At 41.7% G+C, this 15,987-nt stretch overlaps 1 protein-coding gene and 1 long non-coding RNA gene across 5 annotated transcripts in view; one reads left to right on the plus strand and one right to left on the minus strand.

The window, feature by feature from the left end:
- Positions 1–2,002: 2,002 nt before the first annotated feature.
- LOC133408730 (uncharacterized) lies at positions 2,003–5,277 on the minus strand. Its single transcript, XR_009769317.1, has 4 exons — positions 4,980–5,277; positions 4,515–4,563; positions 2,306–2,476; positions 2,003–2,181 (listed from the first exon to the last, which is right to left on the minus strand). It is a non-coding gene; the product is annotated as an uncharacterized LOC133408730 (long non-coding RNA).
- fgd5a (FYVE, RhoGEF and PH domain containing 5a) overlaps positions 5,221–15,987 on the plus strand; it is a 44,483-nt gene continuing 33,716 nt past the window's right edge. For all 4 annotated transcript variants that reach the window (XM_061687902.1, XM_061687904.1, XM_061687903.1 and 1 more), the window contains exons 1-2: positions 5,221–5,555; positions 7,375–10,024. In XM_061687902.1, coding sequence (XP_061543886.1) covers positions 5,546–5,555; positions 7,375–10,024 — 2,660 coding nt within the window. In that variant the 5' untranslated portion in view covers positions 5,221–5,545. The remainder of the gene's footprint in view (positions 5,556–7,374; positions 10,025–15,987) is intronic.

Genomic DNA, 15,987 nt, shown 5'->3' on the forward strand with positions numbered 1-15,987 from the left:
AAGCTCAGGGAAAACCCACACGTCTCAGGAGAGCACTGTGGTTGGAAATCAATAATACATGCCAATAATGAGCCGATCCATTACAGCAGTCAAAGGCTTTGCCATCCAATTACAAAGGTGTTCAGGTCACTTTAAAGAGTCAACCTGATTGTACTATCACATACATCAGTGCCTAAGCTTAATGCACTTCAGATAGTCTGCATAAAGGGTTGATTAAGTACCTCCGTTTTAGATATTAATTAGAATTTAAAAGCTGGTAAGAAGATATTATGATGGAGCGCAGGCGAGAATGTACTTTCCAGTAATCAGCAGCGCTTAAGTGTGATGTCACACTTGTTCACTCTCAGAGGGGAATAAAAACATTCAGCACATCCATTCAGTCTAGTGGGCAGGCGTTGGCAAAGCAGGTGTTATGGATTGTCTCAGCTCTGGGAACAAATCGCTGACCCTTTTCCCTGATCCCTTTCCTGTTTGGAGCGGTGGGCAGCCGAGCAGAGTGGAGATACAGTTGGTTTGTTCCGTGCCACCACAGCATGTTTTCCTCACATCACAATTCTCCTCTATTTCAGTCATGTCATGTTCCAGGTGGAGTGACGGAGCGCAGCGCGCAGACACGGGCGGTCCAGGAAATTTGTGTCCTGTGTCCAAAAAAACATGTTTTGACCGTCTGTGCCACATCTGGAGGGATATTTACTCCTGAAGCCATTCTTTTCGGCAGCTACATGACACAATATGCTTGACAGGATCTATTTGCACACCCCTGCGAAAGCAAAACACATTTTGGACAAATGAGAGCAAAAAGGTCAACTGTAGAGAGTGTGAATAGAAAACAAGAACAAAAAAACAGATGAGAGCTATCTTTAGTCATCCAAAAAAAAAAAAAAAAAAAAAAAAAAAGCTTACTTTTTTTTGCAGCCATAAATGTGCCACGAGAGTGCCACTAATTCTGCAACCTGGTTTATGACAGTAGTACAATGCAGTAAGTGGAAACAAAACAACTTTAGTCATGCATTGTGCAACATACGGTAGATTCATCATGATATTTATGCCTTGGATCAGTGGTGGGCAAAGTATGGGTCATGGCCCACATATGACCCGCTCCGTTTTTTTAATCCACTCCACCGAGCATTTACATTATCAAGAATCCTGTATTACTTGCTGCATTAATTACAATTTATTATCCTAAAATTGGTGAACTAGAATTGAATCATCCATGTTTCATTTATTTGTATTCATTTATCTCATAAAATTATTGGTTGATTAATTTATTGTAAATATTAGAATTGAATGTAATTCACCTAAAATAAATAATACAATTAAAATGGTAATGAATAACACTGGGGAACACAATTTTTGTTGAGTTAGGTCTGACAGCTGTTTTTAACTAGTTTTTGGGTGCGGAATCCAAACCTGATCTCAGTTTTTCTCTATCATGTCAAGTTTTTCAAATATAGATCCCCGTTTTCTTTAAAAAATGTGAAAAATACTGTACTTAACAGATATGTGATTGTTTTATAAAGGTTTTCAAATATTGACATACAATGAAATATGAAATAAACAGGCATGACTGCAATGTTTATTTAACACTATCATGTTTTACAAAGGATATGGAACAGATCCTCTTAATTCCTACTATGCTAGCTTTCTGTTTGCAGATATTGATAGTACTGACCTATTGGGAGTTGCACGCCTCTCACCGCACTGTCTCAATTGTGACTGCACAAACAAGTTGCCACGCAGCTGTAGATGAGTCCAATCGTAATCAGCTGGCAAGTCTTACTACAGCTAATCAGTGGAATTTCTCTTATCTGGATGGTAAGCTGTGGAGAAACGCGTGCACGACTGCAATGAATAGATGTTTGTTACATTTAATTGTGACGTCCTTGATTTTATTACAACAAAACTGTTTCTTTACTGTGATGACCTTCATGCAAGTGGGGAAAAAAAAAACACAATGAAGTGATTACGGCGTACGCCCTCCCTGACTCTCACAACTTAATCTTCCCTGGATCAAACCATCTGGAATGGGAGTTTTGATGAGGATGTATTGTATGGGTATATACGCCCTCCTGCAGTCACGGCCAAAGCCCAATACAGTTGAGCTAATTCTTTGACTATGTCCCATTGCTCAAAAGGTGTAAACTTCACCTCCCACGTTGAAGTTTGGCTCCATAGATTAACCTTCAAAGTATGGTGAAGAAAAGGAGAAATTAGGTGAAATATTCCCATCCCAGTATGTCGGCATCAAACTGGAGCTCTGGGCCATCAAATCCAAGACCCCAAGCGGACGATTATCCCTGCCTACCTGAGTAACACAAGGTGTCCTTGAAAGCGAGCCCCTCATTGAAGTCGGTCAGTGTTTGCATGTTCCTCGAGCGATCAGCCTCCGCACAGCATCAATCAATCATCTCCAAGAAAGGTTACTTAAGGGGTTAACGTGGCCAACCTTTCCCATCTGTTGCTAAGGAAGTGCAGCCTGTTGTGCAGGAAACAGGGAGAGCAGTTTCCTGTTATGAACGGAGACTTTTAAAGAGTTGCACTCATTTAATCAGGCAACAGATGCTGGGTCAGGAACACCGGCCAATAGCAAAAGCTTTGGTGTCCGAGGTAAACTGTTTTTGGAAACCGTTTGAAGGAACTTTTATAAGCAGCTCCGGTAAAAGAAATAATGCACAGACAACAGAATAATCTCTGCTTGTTTCTATGAAAGAGCATATAACCCATATTTATTTAGACATGGTTTCTGTTAATCATTGAATCATGCTTGAATCAGAAAAAGAGTGCAGCACTGCGTTTTTCCCTCTACGCCCATTCTGCTGTTCACTTAAGTCAATCACTTGCGCATCTTCTGGCCATGTGCGCACTTTGGGTGGAGTAACGCTAAAATGTGGGCGTTCCCTCTCATGTCTGGGCTTAAGAGGCCTTTCCTCTTGCACACACCAGAGGCTGTAGTAAGTCGAGCGCCCCAGGAAGGTGAAACATTATATTTCAGGTTTGAATCAGCCTCTGACAGCTGATGGCGGCCCGGCGGCTGACTCGGCATGCAGACGGACACCTGGCCCATATACGCTCACCGACTGCCCAATGGCCATAATGTGTCCCTGCCACATTACGCCGATCGACAGCAGAACATCGACATATTATGTCATTCATTCAGCTTCCGCACCGCTTATCCTCACTAGGGCCGCGGGCGCGCTGGAGCCTATCCCAGCTGACTCTAGGCGAGAGGCGGGATACACCCTGAACTGGTCACCAGCCAATCATAGGGCACATATAAACCAACAACCATTCGCACTCACATTCACACCCACGGGCAATTTAGACTCTTCAATTAACTTACCATGCATGTTTTTGGGATGTGGGAGGAAACCGGAGTACCCGGAGAAAACCCACGCAGATTCCAGCCTCCAGACAGGCGAAGGCGGATTTGTACCCGGGTCCTCAGAACTGTGAGGCAGACGTGCTAACCAGTTGTCCACTGTGTCAGACTTTGTGGGTATGCAGTATTTCAGGTGTGGCAACGTGGTGAAGTAGTGGTTAGCATATCTGTATGATGAGGTTTGGGGTTCAAATCTGAGCTCTGTGTGAAATTTGCATGCTCTCCCTCTGGTTTTCTCTGGATACGCTGGCCTTTTTTCACGTCCTAAATACATGCATGTTAGGTGAATTGAAGACCCTAAATTGTCCATATGTGTGAATATGAGCAATGGATGACTGTTTGTCTTTATGTGCCCTTTGATTGGCTGGCAACCAGTTCAGGGCAAAGCTGTAGAAAACAAAATGTAATTTTTTTTTAAAAGAAAAAGAAAATGAAAGAGAGGTTGGTCTTTAATTGTTCAACTTCGTCATGGTTTTTAAATAGATTTTTATGGTCTTGTTCTTATCGTGGTCTCAGCTTGTCTTGGTCTTGTTTCGGTCTCGTCTTGTTTCAGTCTTGGACTTGACTCAGTCCCAAAATCTTGGTCTTGTCATATTCTTGGTGAGTTCTGGTCTTGGGAAGTTTTGGTCTATGGTAGTGTGGTCTTTGAGCACAACACAAGTGTTTTGTTTCCCCAAAGACTGAGAAAGATGATGCTTGTGGGAGGTAAACCTCATGTTAATCAAATATTATTTAAACCAAATCATTACTTACTAAACAAATGAGTAATGAATTTATCTTGTCAAAAGTGATATATTTTGAAAAGGGGGCTGCGATCAACAATGCAGACCAATCACGACCCTTCTGATGGCCTCGCTCAAAAAAAAACTTGTCTTAATAATTGTTGCCTATTTCTTTTATAGTTCACCAAATTGGCCATAATGATCATCTCAGATTAACATAAAAATATATATTGTGAGATATCTGTGGAAAATATCCCTTCGGTAAATTTTAGAAATAGCCAATTGTATTGGAGTGCTGTGATGTTAAGTCGGAGTGGGTGTGCGGATGTGCGAGAACATCACTGTCCAAATTGTTTGGTCCAGGGAGTACACCGCCTCTCGCCCAAAGTCAGATGGGATAGGCTCCAGCTCACCTGTGACGACAGGAGAACTGGGATGAACTGGCATGGGACTGCCAATGACCTATCAAAAAAATACATATATATTAAATCAATAATTTTCTTTTTTTGTATTTATTTAAATGCATATGAATGTCCCACAACACCGCTGTACAGATGCCAATATGTTCATTCAATAAAACAGTTAAATAATAATAATAATAATAATAATAATAATAATAATAATAATAATAATAAAAGAAAAACCACCATTCCGTCAAATTGTGTTTGGTGGGTAAAAATTTCCGGCATATTGGTGGCCAGCCCAAGAACAGATCGCGCCGGCTTCTTTGGTTGTCGTTTAGCTGCTAGTCGCCAACTCCTGCACTACATTGGCTATTTTCATGACAGACTCGGGAAAGTACAAACAGAAAGGAAGGCCTGCATCTCGACTTCTTATTCGAATGCGAGGTATTGTATATTGTGTAGAGCGAAGCCTACCTGAGACGTCCCGAGCTGTCGTTTCAGGTTACAAACATAGGTTTTGTGGCTCTTTGCCATGTAGTTGTAGGCCTACTTGTTGGTTCTCAGTCAAAAACGAAATGATTTTTTTAGTTCGTAGTTGCCTACACGTTTGTAGGGGTTACGGTCCGCGGGGTTGGTCGGGTTTGGGTGGGGTGACATAACACGCAAATGTAAAATGAGCACATCGGTAATGTGTTTCAGACTTCCAAAAACATAACGTAGTGTTTGATTCGCGTGGGTTTGCGCTCCCTGAAGTCCTGCCTTCAGTCAGGAAGCCGAGCAGCACCTCCCGTTAGCACAGAAGCTCACTTGAGTGGAGCATCGGTCGAGGACGTGCACGCGACACACCGGCTCCACGCGCATCATTCTGGTGCCAATCGATAGGCGAAAACCAGAGGATATGATCTGCAACTCTGCTTTTGACACTTGATTTGCCCACCGACGTCTTTCCGTGTGTATGTGGATTAACTTTGTGGAGGATGCAGTCAGTGTGGCGAGAAATGAGCGTAACTCTCGGTTGCCGTGGATGATGATGTCCCACAATGAACACAGGTTGGTTGTTACTATTTTTGTTAGTACTTTGTTCCGCTGTCACAATCAAATAAAATGCTTTGGGGTTTACTAGAGGAGACAATGTGCTTTTGTTCGTGCGATTGTGACAGCGATCGCCCAGTGGGTCATTTATTAATATTTTAATGTCAGTTTGATCAAATAATGAATGAATGAAAATTACCCACCCCCCCCACCCCACTCCCCCACCCCACGACAAGGTAAAAAGAGAAGTTAAATTCAACTTCAAGCAGTTTCTGTGTAATCTCTTTAGACGCAAATTTGCATTGTCATCTGAATTTCCCATTGGTTATATGTTCATTATTTCAGAATAACGTCACACATTTAGAAAAATGCAATTTCAGTATCTGTATAATATATGCATTAACAAATTATACGTTTTGTTGAATGGCCAATGTGGGCTTGCATTTGTCAAAGCTTGAAAATAGAGGAGTATTATTATGGCTTTACAGGTAGGACTTCACTGCGTGGACATTTTCTGAAATCATATCCTGTGCTGGGATTTGCTAGGGTCCTACTGTCTGTCACCTCTTTTGATTTTCAAACATTTGCTTTACTTGAATTCTTGTTACATAATTCATATCCTGTTGTTTGCAGTTGGTTGCTTTGTCAGCCTGGGACCCTTGTTTTCCTCTTGTTGTATTGTTCTTTGACACACTCAAAGAGCCTTTTCAGCAAAAGTGTGTGTGTGTGTGTGTTTATGTGCGTTCAGTAAAAGAATGACGAGAAGGAAGTCCATTTGTGAAGTGAAAATTTGTACTCTTAGACGTTCTCTGGGACCGGTTTGGGGGGGGGGGGGGGGGGGGGGGGGGGGGGGGTTGCTGCTGATGTCCTTCCCATGGACATCCTGTGTGGACTCCTTCAAAAAATTGTGGACCAAACAAAATGTGTCTCAAATAAGACATTGAGTAATTCACAAAAGGTGATGGACATGCAGAGACACAGTGTCTAATAGGATGTGCGTCAGGGCAGGTGCTCAATAACAGGAAGCGACAAGGGGTGTGCACACTTTGTTAGGAACGGGTGTGTTTCATGACAGTCCCAAACTTCATATAAGCACATATCTTTACAACCACCACCTAACTCTGCATTTTTGAAGAATAAATTTGCATGAGCAACGTTGATTACAATAAGTACCACTACAGATTTAAAAGAGTGTAACAAGAGGGCAGCAAAAGGGCAGCTGTGGCTCAGTTGGTAGAGCGGGTCGTCCACTGACCAAAGTATCACCGGTTGTTATCCTGTTATCCTCCGACTGTTTACCTGTCCTTGGACAAGACACTGAACCCTAATTCGCTCCCAGTGGGCCTCGCAGCACTATGCATGACAGCAGCCGGCCATTGGCGTGTGAAGGGATGAATGTGGAGCCTCTATAAAGTGCTTTGGGCACTGTATGGTGTTGATAAAGCGCTATAATAATTGGAGAACATTAATCACTCTTTTTTACTGTACATCACAGATTTAGTCAATTAAATATACTGTATACTGTATATGTTGAATTTTTTTGGTTGCGAATCAGAGAAGCTACTGATGATAGTGAACCTCTAACAGTTACTGGATGTGTCATTTCCCAGACAGGGAGATGTTATTGTTTCTCCTCTAAGTATGCTGTGGCTCTGTTGGTTTTCCTGCTGATAATGTTCTCTGCAGCATTCTGCATGTCACTGACTACTGGACAGGACATGGCTTCCCCTTTACATTCTATCGAGAAACAATCCTATTTGTGTTTGTCAGCATAAAGTCCAACAAGTGCCCATTTTTATGTAGGATTTTCTTTGACATGATCTTTACTCTTTTACAGATTTCCAAAATCCGCTGCAAGTCGCTCGACCAAAGGTCCGAAGTCATTTGACCATCAAAGTGCATTCCAAACTGATGTCAAGGCCTTGTCCTACTGTGCATGAGTCAAAACCTCCTGTCGCCCCCAAGCCCAAAGCTTTCAATGCATTTGTATCACAGGGGGAGCAATGCTCCTCACCGAGCCTCACGAATGGGGACCTTCCTCACTCTAATGGGGAAACAGGTCTTAAAAAGAAGGCTGATAAAAGCCACGACAATGAGGCAAAAACTGAGACAGAAGAGGTCAATGACGTAACAGAAGGAGAGGTTAAGGTCAAAACAGATAATGCGGAAATATTTGATGACGTTAAGAGCGTTGGCTCTGAAGACATAGTTATAGCAGATGATGGTTTGACTGCAGACACCACTGATGATGAGAGTCTTGATAATGACACGACTCAACCTTATGGTGGCCAAATAAAAGATACTTCTACTCTTTTGTCACCTACAAATGAAAACAAGGACGACATAACTAGAGAGGAGGAGGAAAGCCACAAACAAGGGTTGAGTGGAAAGACTGACATGCACTTAGATGAACATGTAATAGAACAACAGCTTGATCAAATGCATTCACTGAGTCTGGGTGAGACAAACTGTGTTAAATTCAATGAGCTCGAGATTGGAAGATTTGCATTTGGATTCCGCACGCTCCCGACTGTAACTGAGGAGCATCCCTATGACGTGATTGGCCCCACAGATGATACCAGTGACACATGTGAGTCTTGTGACCCAACTGAAAGTGGAGATGCTGAAGTATGGCAGCCAGAACGGGCCACCAAAGATGTCTCTGGCTGCTTTCGTTTCACATCCAGCACAGAGGATGTGTTCGGGCCGTATTCTGTCATTGAATCTGTTCCAACAAGTAAAACTTCCACTGCTGACCCTGAGTGGAGGGAGGATGAGACTGATGAAAACCAGTCAAATGATCAGCAAACATCAGCGGCTTCAAACCTGGAGCCTTTCTATGTGTTATCGGATGATGTGAACAAACTCGAAGATCAGCAAGTGCTCACAGATCAGACTGAGGTTGAGAAGGGAGCTGAACACGGGATTCAGCATAAAGACAAAGTAAAGGACACTGATTCAGCAGATGAGTATGCAGACATTGAGGATTCTTCCTGTCTAAAAGCTGATGACTTTGAGCAGCTGGAATGTATCTCATCAGAAGATTATGTGGAAATAGGTGACGATGATGAAGAGGAACAGACAGAAAAGAAACAAGTTAAAGGAAAAAGTATAAAAGAGAGAACAGCTCAACGAGAGCAGTCTTTCCTCAGTCAAAGAAGAAGCTGCCAACCTCGCCTCAGGTTATGTAACATCACTGTGCCAAAAGACTTAGACCTGGGTCGCACCCCAGAGCTCACTAACAGGCTGGTATTTGCCCACACCACAGAGGCGTTCGAAGAAGACATTGAGGAACTTGATTGCCACATTGTGCCTTTCTATGATGACACTGACTCGGAAAGTGAAGAGCATATTTATGAGGAGGCTGGGTTTGACTCTGAGGGGGAGAACTTTTTGAACGTAGATAAGAAAACTATTGTGACACGTTCTCGCTCTTATTCTGGGAAAGTTCCAGGTTACGTCCCGGAGACTGTGCCAGAAGAGACAGGCACTGAGTACCAAACACATGATTACTGCACAGTGTCCTTGGATCAGAATAGTGAACCAATCAACCAGTCCCAAACGCCTGGAGACAACTGCCTTATCTCATCGACAAAATCTTGTCACTTCCTTTTGTACTCCCGCTCTGCAGGGAGTCCAGAATTGTCCTTGACTGACCAATCTATAAATGATGAGATAAAAATTAATCGAAAAGATGACACTCTTTCGCTACCATGTGTCATGACTTCCTCAGGAAGTTTCTCCCAACGTAGTCACCAATCATCCAGCGGCGTTTCTACCCCAACCTCTCTAGTGGACATACCTCCACCCTTTGAACTAGCATACATCACCAAGAGACCAGTAACCAAGAGCTCCCCTTCCCTTTTGATCCAGCATGAACCTGACGACAAGCTCAAGAAGAAGAAAATTTCCTTTAAACGCTTTCTGGCTCTCAAGTTCAAGCGGAAGACAGATTCAAAAGGTTTCAGTGATGGTTCTGTCCGTTCATCTCGGTCATCTTCTGAGTCCAGTCATCATGGCCATGCAAGAGTCATTGATCTTGACCGTAGAAGCACCTCCAGCTCCCCTCAGCTCCAATCTCATATTGTAAACCCCCAGCAGCGTCCCTCAGAACTGCCATCAACTTTTGTCCTCTACAAAGATCATCAGAGGAGGAAAGGTGACCTCAAAGCTTATGGCAGAGGGGTTTCCAGAGTTGAGTCTTTTGAGGACCGGTCGCATCGCTCTGCCATGCCGCTGCCTTTAACCAAACCTCGCTCAATCTCCTTCCCCAGTGCAGACACCTCTGACTATGAAAATATTCCTGCTATGAGTTCGGACTATGAGAACATCCAAATTCCAGGCAGACCCACCAGATCGCACACTGTAACAGAGTTTTTTGATGATCCAAATCGGATGACAGCTCCCTGCAATGAGAATGACGGTTACGTGGACATGAATAGTTTCACTGGGATAGACAGCAAACCCTCAAAAGCAGACGCTGAAAGGTATTGTACATCTCTACAAACTGTTTCAAGTTTTTCCACTTAAAATATTATATTGTATCTTTACTTCCTTGCTTTTGAATCTTGTGAGTCTCTTTTTTTTGCTAAATGAAAGGATTTTAATAATTACAGTAGTAAACAATTAGCTGTGGATAACCCTTAGACCTCTGTAAAAATCCCCCTTAGACAATTTAATTTGGGAGGTAAAACATTGACATTTCATGCTGTGGATTACACAGAGAGAGAAAAAATATGCTGATAACTGCTAACCACTGGTCTGTGTTTTTTATTGGCATAAAAACTGAGTGTAAGTGGTAAACCATTACAAATAATTATACTTCGCTGTGTAAATTTAGGTAAACTTCTCACAGAGGTCATTTTACAATACATATGCCAGGACTGAACCCTATATTTTCAAATCAGTAGTCTGTGCTCACATGCAGTGTTTGCAGACTTGTAAGAATCACACTAATTGCAGCCTTGATCCTTTAATGGTGTACTAATGTGTTACAGTCTTAGAGCTTCTTGCACAAGGCTGAGTGGGATCTGCCTCCCGTAAGAGTCTGTTAAATGAGAAATGAGGACCCGGCTGGTTTGTGGGATAGCCCTTGTGGAGAAGCTTGCTAATGTTTTGTGGCTTTAGAGGTCACTTAGGATGCATGTGCCTCCAACGAAGGTTTGAAATGATAAAACATATAAGCAATAGCTCACTGAGCAGAGATTATTCACATTAGATAAAGTCATCACTGGCCGCAATTAAAAGTGTGGGGAAAATGAATGGGGGCTATTAGCAATAGAGGAGCACAATTCACATGCAAAAGAAGAGACGAGGAGCGGTAAACCTGCTAATAGATTGAGCAGAGGCATGGGGAAAAAATATTCAAGTAAATGAAGGGCATTTGGAACAAGAGAAAAGGTAGAATAACAGAAAAAGCAGTTTGACTGTGATTGCTCCTTTGCACCTGACACTTATGGTTTAGTTTAGAGGGGCTTTTATTAAAGGACCACTCTCACGGGTGCCTCTCCTTCATTGGACCCTCGGGGGAACACAGACTTTACTGCAGTGTGTGATGCAGTATGGAATCACCATGGGCAAACAGTGCCATATTTCCTCAGCCAGACTGGCAGCTTCAGTTGCTATGAGGCCACAATCTTTCACATTCTTAATAAAATAGTAGTGCTTGATGACCAGTGTGTGGTCAAAACCACGATCCTTACCGAGCACAGACTCAAAGATAATGTGGAAGTAGATTTTCCCGATCGCAGTTTTTATGTCATGAACGCCATATCGATTTCAAGGTTTTTTATTCTACAATGTTATCATGACTACTCTCGAATACCACTTTTAGTCTGTGGAAAGTAATGCACAGTGTTAAGAAATTTCCTTCCTCGAGAATGGGGAAGATTAACAACCTATTAATTTGGTAATTGTTTTTTAATTTGGGCACATATCAAAACATTTGGGTTTCTAGGCGTTAGTTTCCGAGTCTGAGTGCCTATGAGAACCTTAGTAATATTTCTATACTCTATATTATATTTCTGTAATACAGATATGTATATCTATATTATACATATTGATTGGAAATGTGTTTTTCCACATCCATCCATCCATCCATTTTCTGTACCGCTTTATCCTCACAAGGGTCGCGGGTGTCGTGGAGCCTATCCCAACTATCTTCGGGCGAGAGGCGGGGTACATCCTGAACTGGTCGCCAGCCAATCGCAGGTTTTTCCACATATATTTATTAATTTCAAGAAGACCCAGGCCCAACAAAACCTTTTTACTAGACAAAAGTATCCACAGCTTTGTAGTTCTTGTTGGGAAATATGAGAATGGCAGCCTTTTTAGAGACAGTCAGACAAAAAGTCAAAGGAATGCAAAGATACTGATGCATGAAAGTGGAATGGGTAAACTCATTGAGCTCTATTTTCGTGGACAGCGCATCTGCAGCAGGGTGCAAGGTAGACCGCTCGTTAGGGCTGTGAACGATTTATAATTTTTAGATCAAAATCATGATTTCAAAAAACTCAATCAAAACGCAAAGCTGCGTTTGTTTGTGTTTTTTTTTGTTTTTTTTGGGGAACGCTCCAGACTGACCCAGAATCTGTGTGTCAACTACGTCTACTATCCTGTCAAGTTCACCAATCAGAAGCGGCCTGCTACTCGCGGATGGGTCAGGCAAACCCGTCAACTCCAAGGTGGTTTAAAAAAAAAAAAAAACAAAAAACACACGTCCACCCAGTCTTTCTCCTTTCCGGCTTCTTGCAATCGGGGAATGCTACTTGGCGCACAGCAAATTAGCAGATTAATTAATAAGTGTCAAGAGAGAAAACAATGGAACAGCTACATAAGAAGCACACACACGTGAACCGGAAATGAAGGGGTTACGGTGTACGTCAGCCAGGACAAGGATCTTAAAAGGTCAAAACTATATTAGTATATTAAATATTAATAATATCAGTAATATTGTATACGTTTGCACTACTTTGTACCAAAAAGTGCAGAGTTTTATGAGTTTTGAGATCTACACAATTTGGCTGGTTTGTGTTTGTTTTAATCAATTTAGCTTTGCTAACATATTATATGTTTTTTATTTCAAAAATATTGTTTTACATAAAAGAATAAGTCACCACATTTACATGAAAATTTGAATTAAAAGAAGCAGAGAAGAATGCAACTCATACTTTCTGCGACTTTTAACGGGAAATATTTACATTTAAATAACCCATTCAGAAACACGTCCATTCAATTTTTTGCTGTTTTATACGTATCGCAATATATACTGTTAACGTGAAGGAATTCCATTTATATTGTGGGTGGCGTGGCGCAGAGGGTAAGAAGGTAAGTGTACAGCCTGAAACTGGAGGGTCAGTTGCCTGTTTGTATCCCCACCCGAGCATATGTCGTTGTTGTGTCCCTGGGCAAGACACTTAGTTCGCGTTGTCCATGGATGAATGTGGTTGGACGTTCAGTGGTGGTCGGAGGGTCTGTCAGCCATGCTTTCTGTCAGACTGCCCCAGGGCAGCTGTTGGCACACAAGTAGCTTACCTCCAAGTAGATGTCTGTGGAGTGAATGAATAACATGTCCAATTTTAAAATCTATTTAATTGCATTGAAAAGCGCAATACAAGTGTCATGCAATATTATTATTATACCATGATATTAATTTTAGGCCATATCGCTCAGCTGTCAGTCTCCGTTTGAAGCAGTTAGTCTATGTCAAAAATATGAAAAACAACTTATTTACATACAAGCTTACATTTATGTACAATGAACATGTACCTTAGTGCGAGTTTAAACATCTTTGGTAAAAAAAATAGATATATGTAGGCCCCAGCTGGTGGCAGCCTGTGCACTCAATTTAACCTTCATTGCAAAATACGATTAATCCAAAATCAATTCCTTATACAATCGGAAGAATTCTCAGAAATCAATAAATTATCTAATTGTTTATATTGTAAATGCTAACTCAGTGTATTGTTCTCGGCATAAAGATTGTGATCGCGTCTGCCGAATCGAACACACTACACCATTTATTCAAATGTACCTTAAACTGATATACACTTACATATATCTCAGTATTCGTTGCCTTTGCATTTTTCACATTGATTCACTGTGTGTGCTCATTGATTCACTGTGTGTGATGTTATCGATGTGGCTAATTGTGTGTTGGAGAGCTCACAGCACTCTCTATAACACAAAGTCCTGTCCCCTACACTATACCTTATAGTCTTGTATTGCCAGAGCCACTCTTTAGTGTGTCTAGAGGGGCTGGTTAATGTTTGTTTAAATGCAAGTGCACACCATATATATTTTTTGTATGTACGTCCACATACTTTGTGGCTATATTGTCGTCTAAACTTTAATCTCAACATAAGCATGCTTCCAGGCTGGCCATCTTACAATGGCAGTGATTGATTGAGAACACAGCCAGTGTTGTCAATGAGTTTGTACACTCTCTGAGGAAAATAGCCAAATGGCCTCACAGCACTGCAGACAACATCCTTGCTGCCGTGGCAGAAAACTATTTCCAATGTACAAACGTAGTTACAAAGGTGCTGTACAAAAAATCTGCATGTTTTAACATTTAGTTAGCATTGGTATGACTATATCAGGTTAATTAAATCAATTAATTCGCCTCGTATAATGTGCGAAACTCACTAATGATGCAACACAATGCGAGCAAAGGTATTTTTCTGCAGATGTGTGTATGGAGAGAGTGCATGTACTTTGTCAAAGATGGCACCCTTGCTGAGAATGCACTTTCATCTTGCCAATTAGAAATGTGGCAACAAATGAGCAGTAAACAACAGTTTGGCAAAGAAAGTGCAGAATGTGAAAATGTGTTCAACTTTGAGACCATTCATTGTCCCCTGATGTCAGTTTTAGTCAGTTGCACTTAACAAAGCAAATTAGTTGCGCTCTTATAAGGTATGCACTGTTAATTTGATTATGGAATTATCTGGAAAGCACAAACCTTTTTGCTGTATAAATTCCTGCCGTAGCCGTCATGGCTTCTGTTGTGGTATGGGATGAAGGAGTTCCTTTATGTTTATTGTTGTACTGGGTGGTGGCTCTGTGGTGAGGTGGTGGACAGGGTGTGTCTCTGGCTCACCAGGCCCTGTGCCAGGCATTCTTAGGTCACTGGCAGGTCATCCCTGGGGAGGAAATGTCCTGCCTAGGGGCTGTTTACAGGAAATGCAGGACAAGGAGTGGACTGTAGCAGGAGACAAGGAGAGGGAGACAAGACTGGACCCATAGGATGAAGGAGGGGGTCACCATGATGTTAGGGCGGAGGTTCACAGACTCTCCCTGAAGAGGTGTGGTCTTCCCAATAATGCTAGGTCTGCATTTTTAGTGCTGCGTTTTAAGGACGTCTTGTTGTTTTTGGAGCCATTTGAATTCATACAGTCGAGGAAAAGTTTCAAACTGCTAGATTACAACATTGCACACAGCATGCACCCCTTAATCTTTGGCACGATGTGCAGCTATTACAAGCTGTTACCTGTCGCGTTACAGGTAGCGTGACAGAAGTCAGCGACCTGTATTATTAGAACATCATGCGGTCACATTAGAAGCACAACTGCCACAGGCAACACATAATCATTGTAAAAAGGAGCAAGCAATTTAAAAGTAAAGCATTCTATTCTCACAATTGCCTTTTGTTGCCTGTAGTGGCAGAAAAAAAATATTCTGTGATACCTATTTCCTGTAATAGTGCCATTAGAAGTGAAAAAAGCTTTTGTGATTGCACCTAATATATATTTAAATTAAACTGAATTACATATTGCAAGCATCATCAAATAAACTCATTTAAATATAGGTCATTTTTCAGAAAGGAATTTTGTCCTCTAAATTTGACACAGTAGATTTAATTTGTTGTGGTATAAAAGCCAATCCGGTAACATAATGGTGTTTCCATAATGATCCTGGTTAAAGGATTTACATATTGCAATATTACAGGCTATGTATTGGTTGGGGAAAGGAAGTACTGTATTTTCCGGACTATAGAGCACAACGGAATATAAGCCGCGCCCACAAAATTTGTAGAAATTTTTTTTTATTACATATATTAGCCGCACCAGACTATACGCTGCTGATATATAAATTGTAAAATTCGCTATTTACACAGAAATATTTTGTAAATGTTTATTTACATACCTTAATTGTTTCCAAACAGTGCCTGTAACACGGCAGTAAAACGGCTCAAACATAACAGAAAAGTCATTGTTTTTATTCATCCTCCTCCTGTTCACTGAAACCACTGAAGTCGTCTTCTTCAGTGTCGGAGTTGAAGAGCCTCAGAACATCTTCGTCACACACCATTTCAGTCTCTCTGTCGGTGTCGCTCCCAATGTCATTTTCACCTCGAGACACAGTTTCGGATGAAGTTGTGCCGTTCTCCTCACGTAGCAGTCCAGCCTTTCGTAATCCGATGGTGATCGTAGATTCTTTCACACTGCTC

Source organism: Phycodurus eques, chromosome 10 (assembly GCF_024500275.1).
Source record: "Phycodurus eques isolate BA_2022a chromosome 10, UOR_Pequ_1.1, whole genome shotgun sequence".
Lineage (NCBI taxonomy): Eukaryota > Metazoa > Chordata > Actinopteri > Syngnathiformes > Syngnathidae > Phycodurus > Phycodurus eques.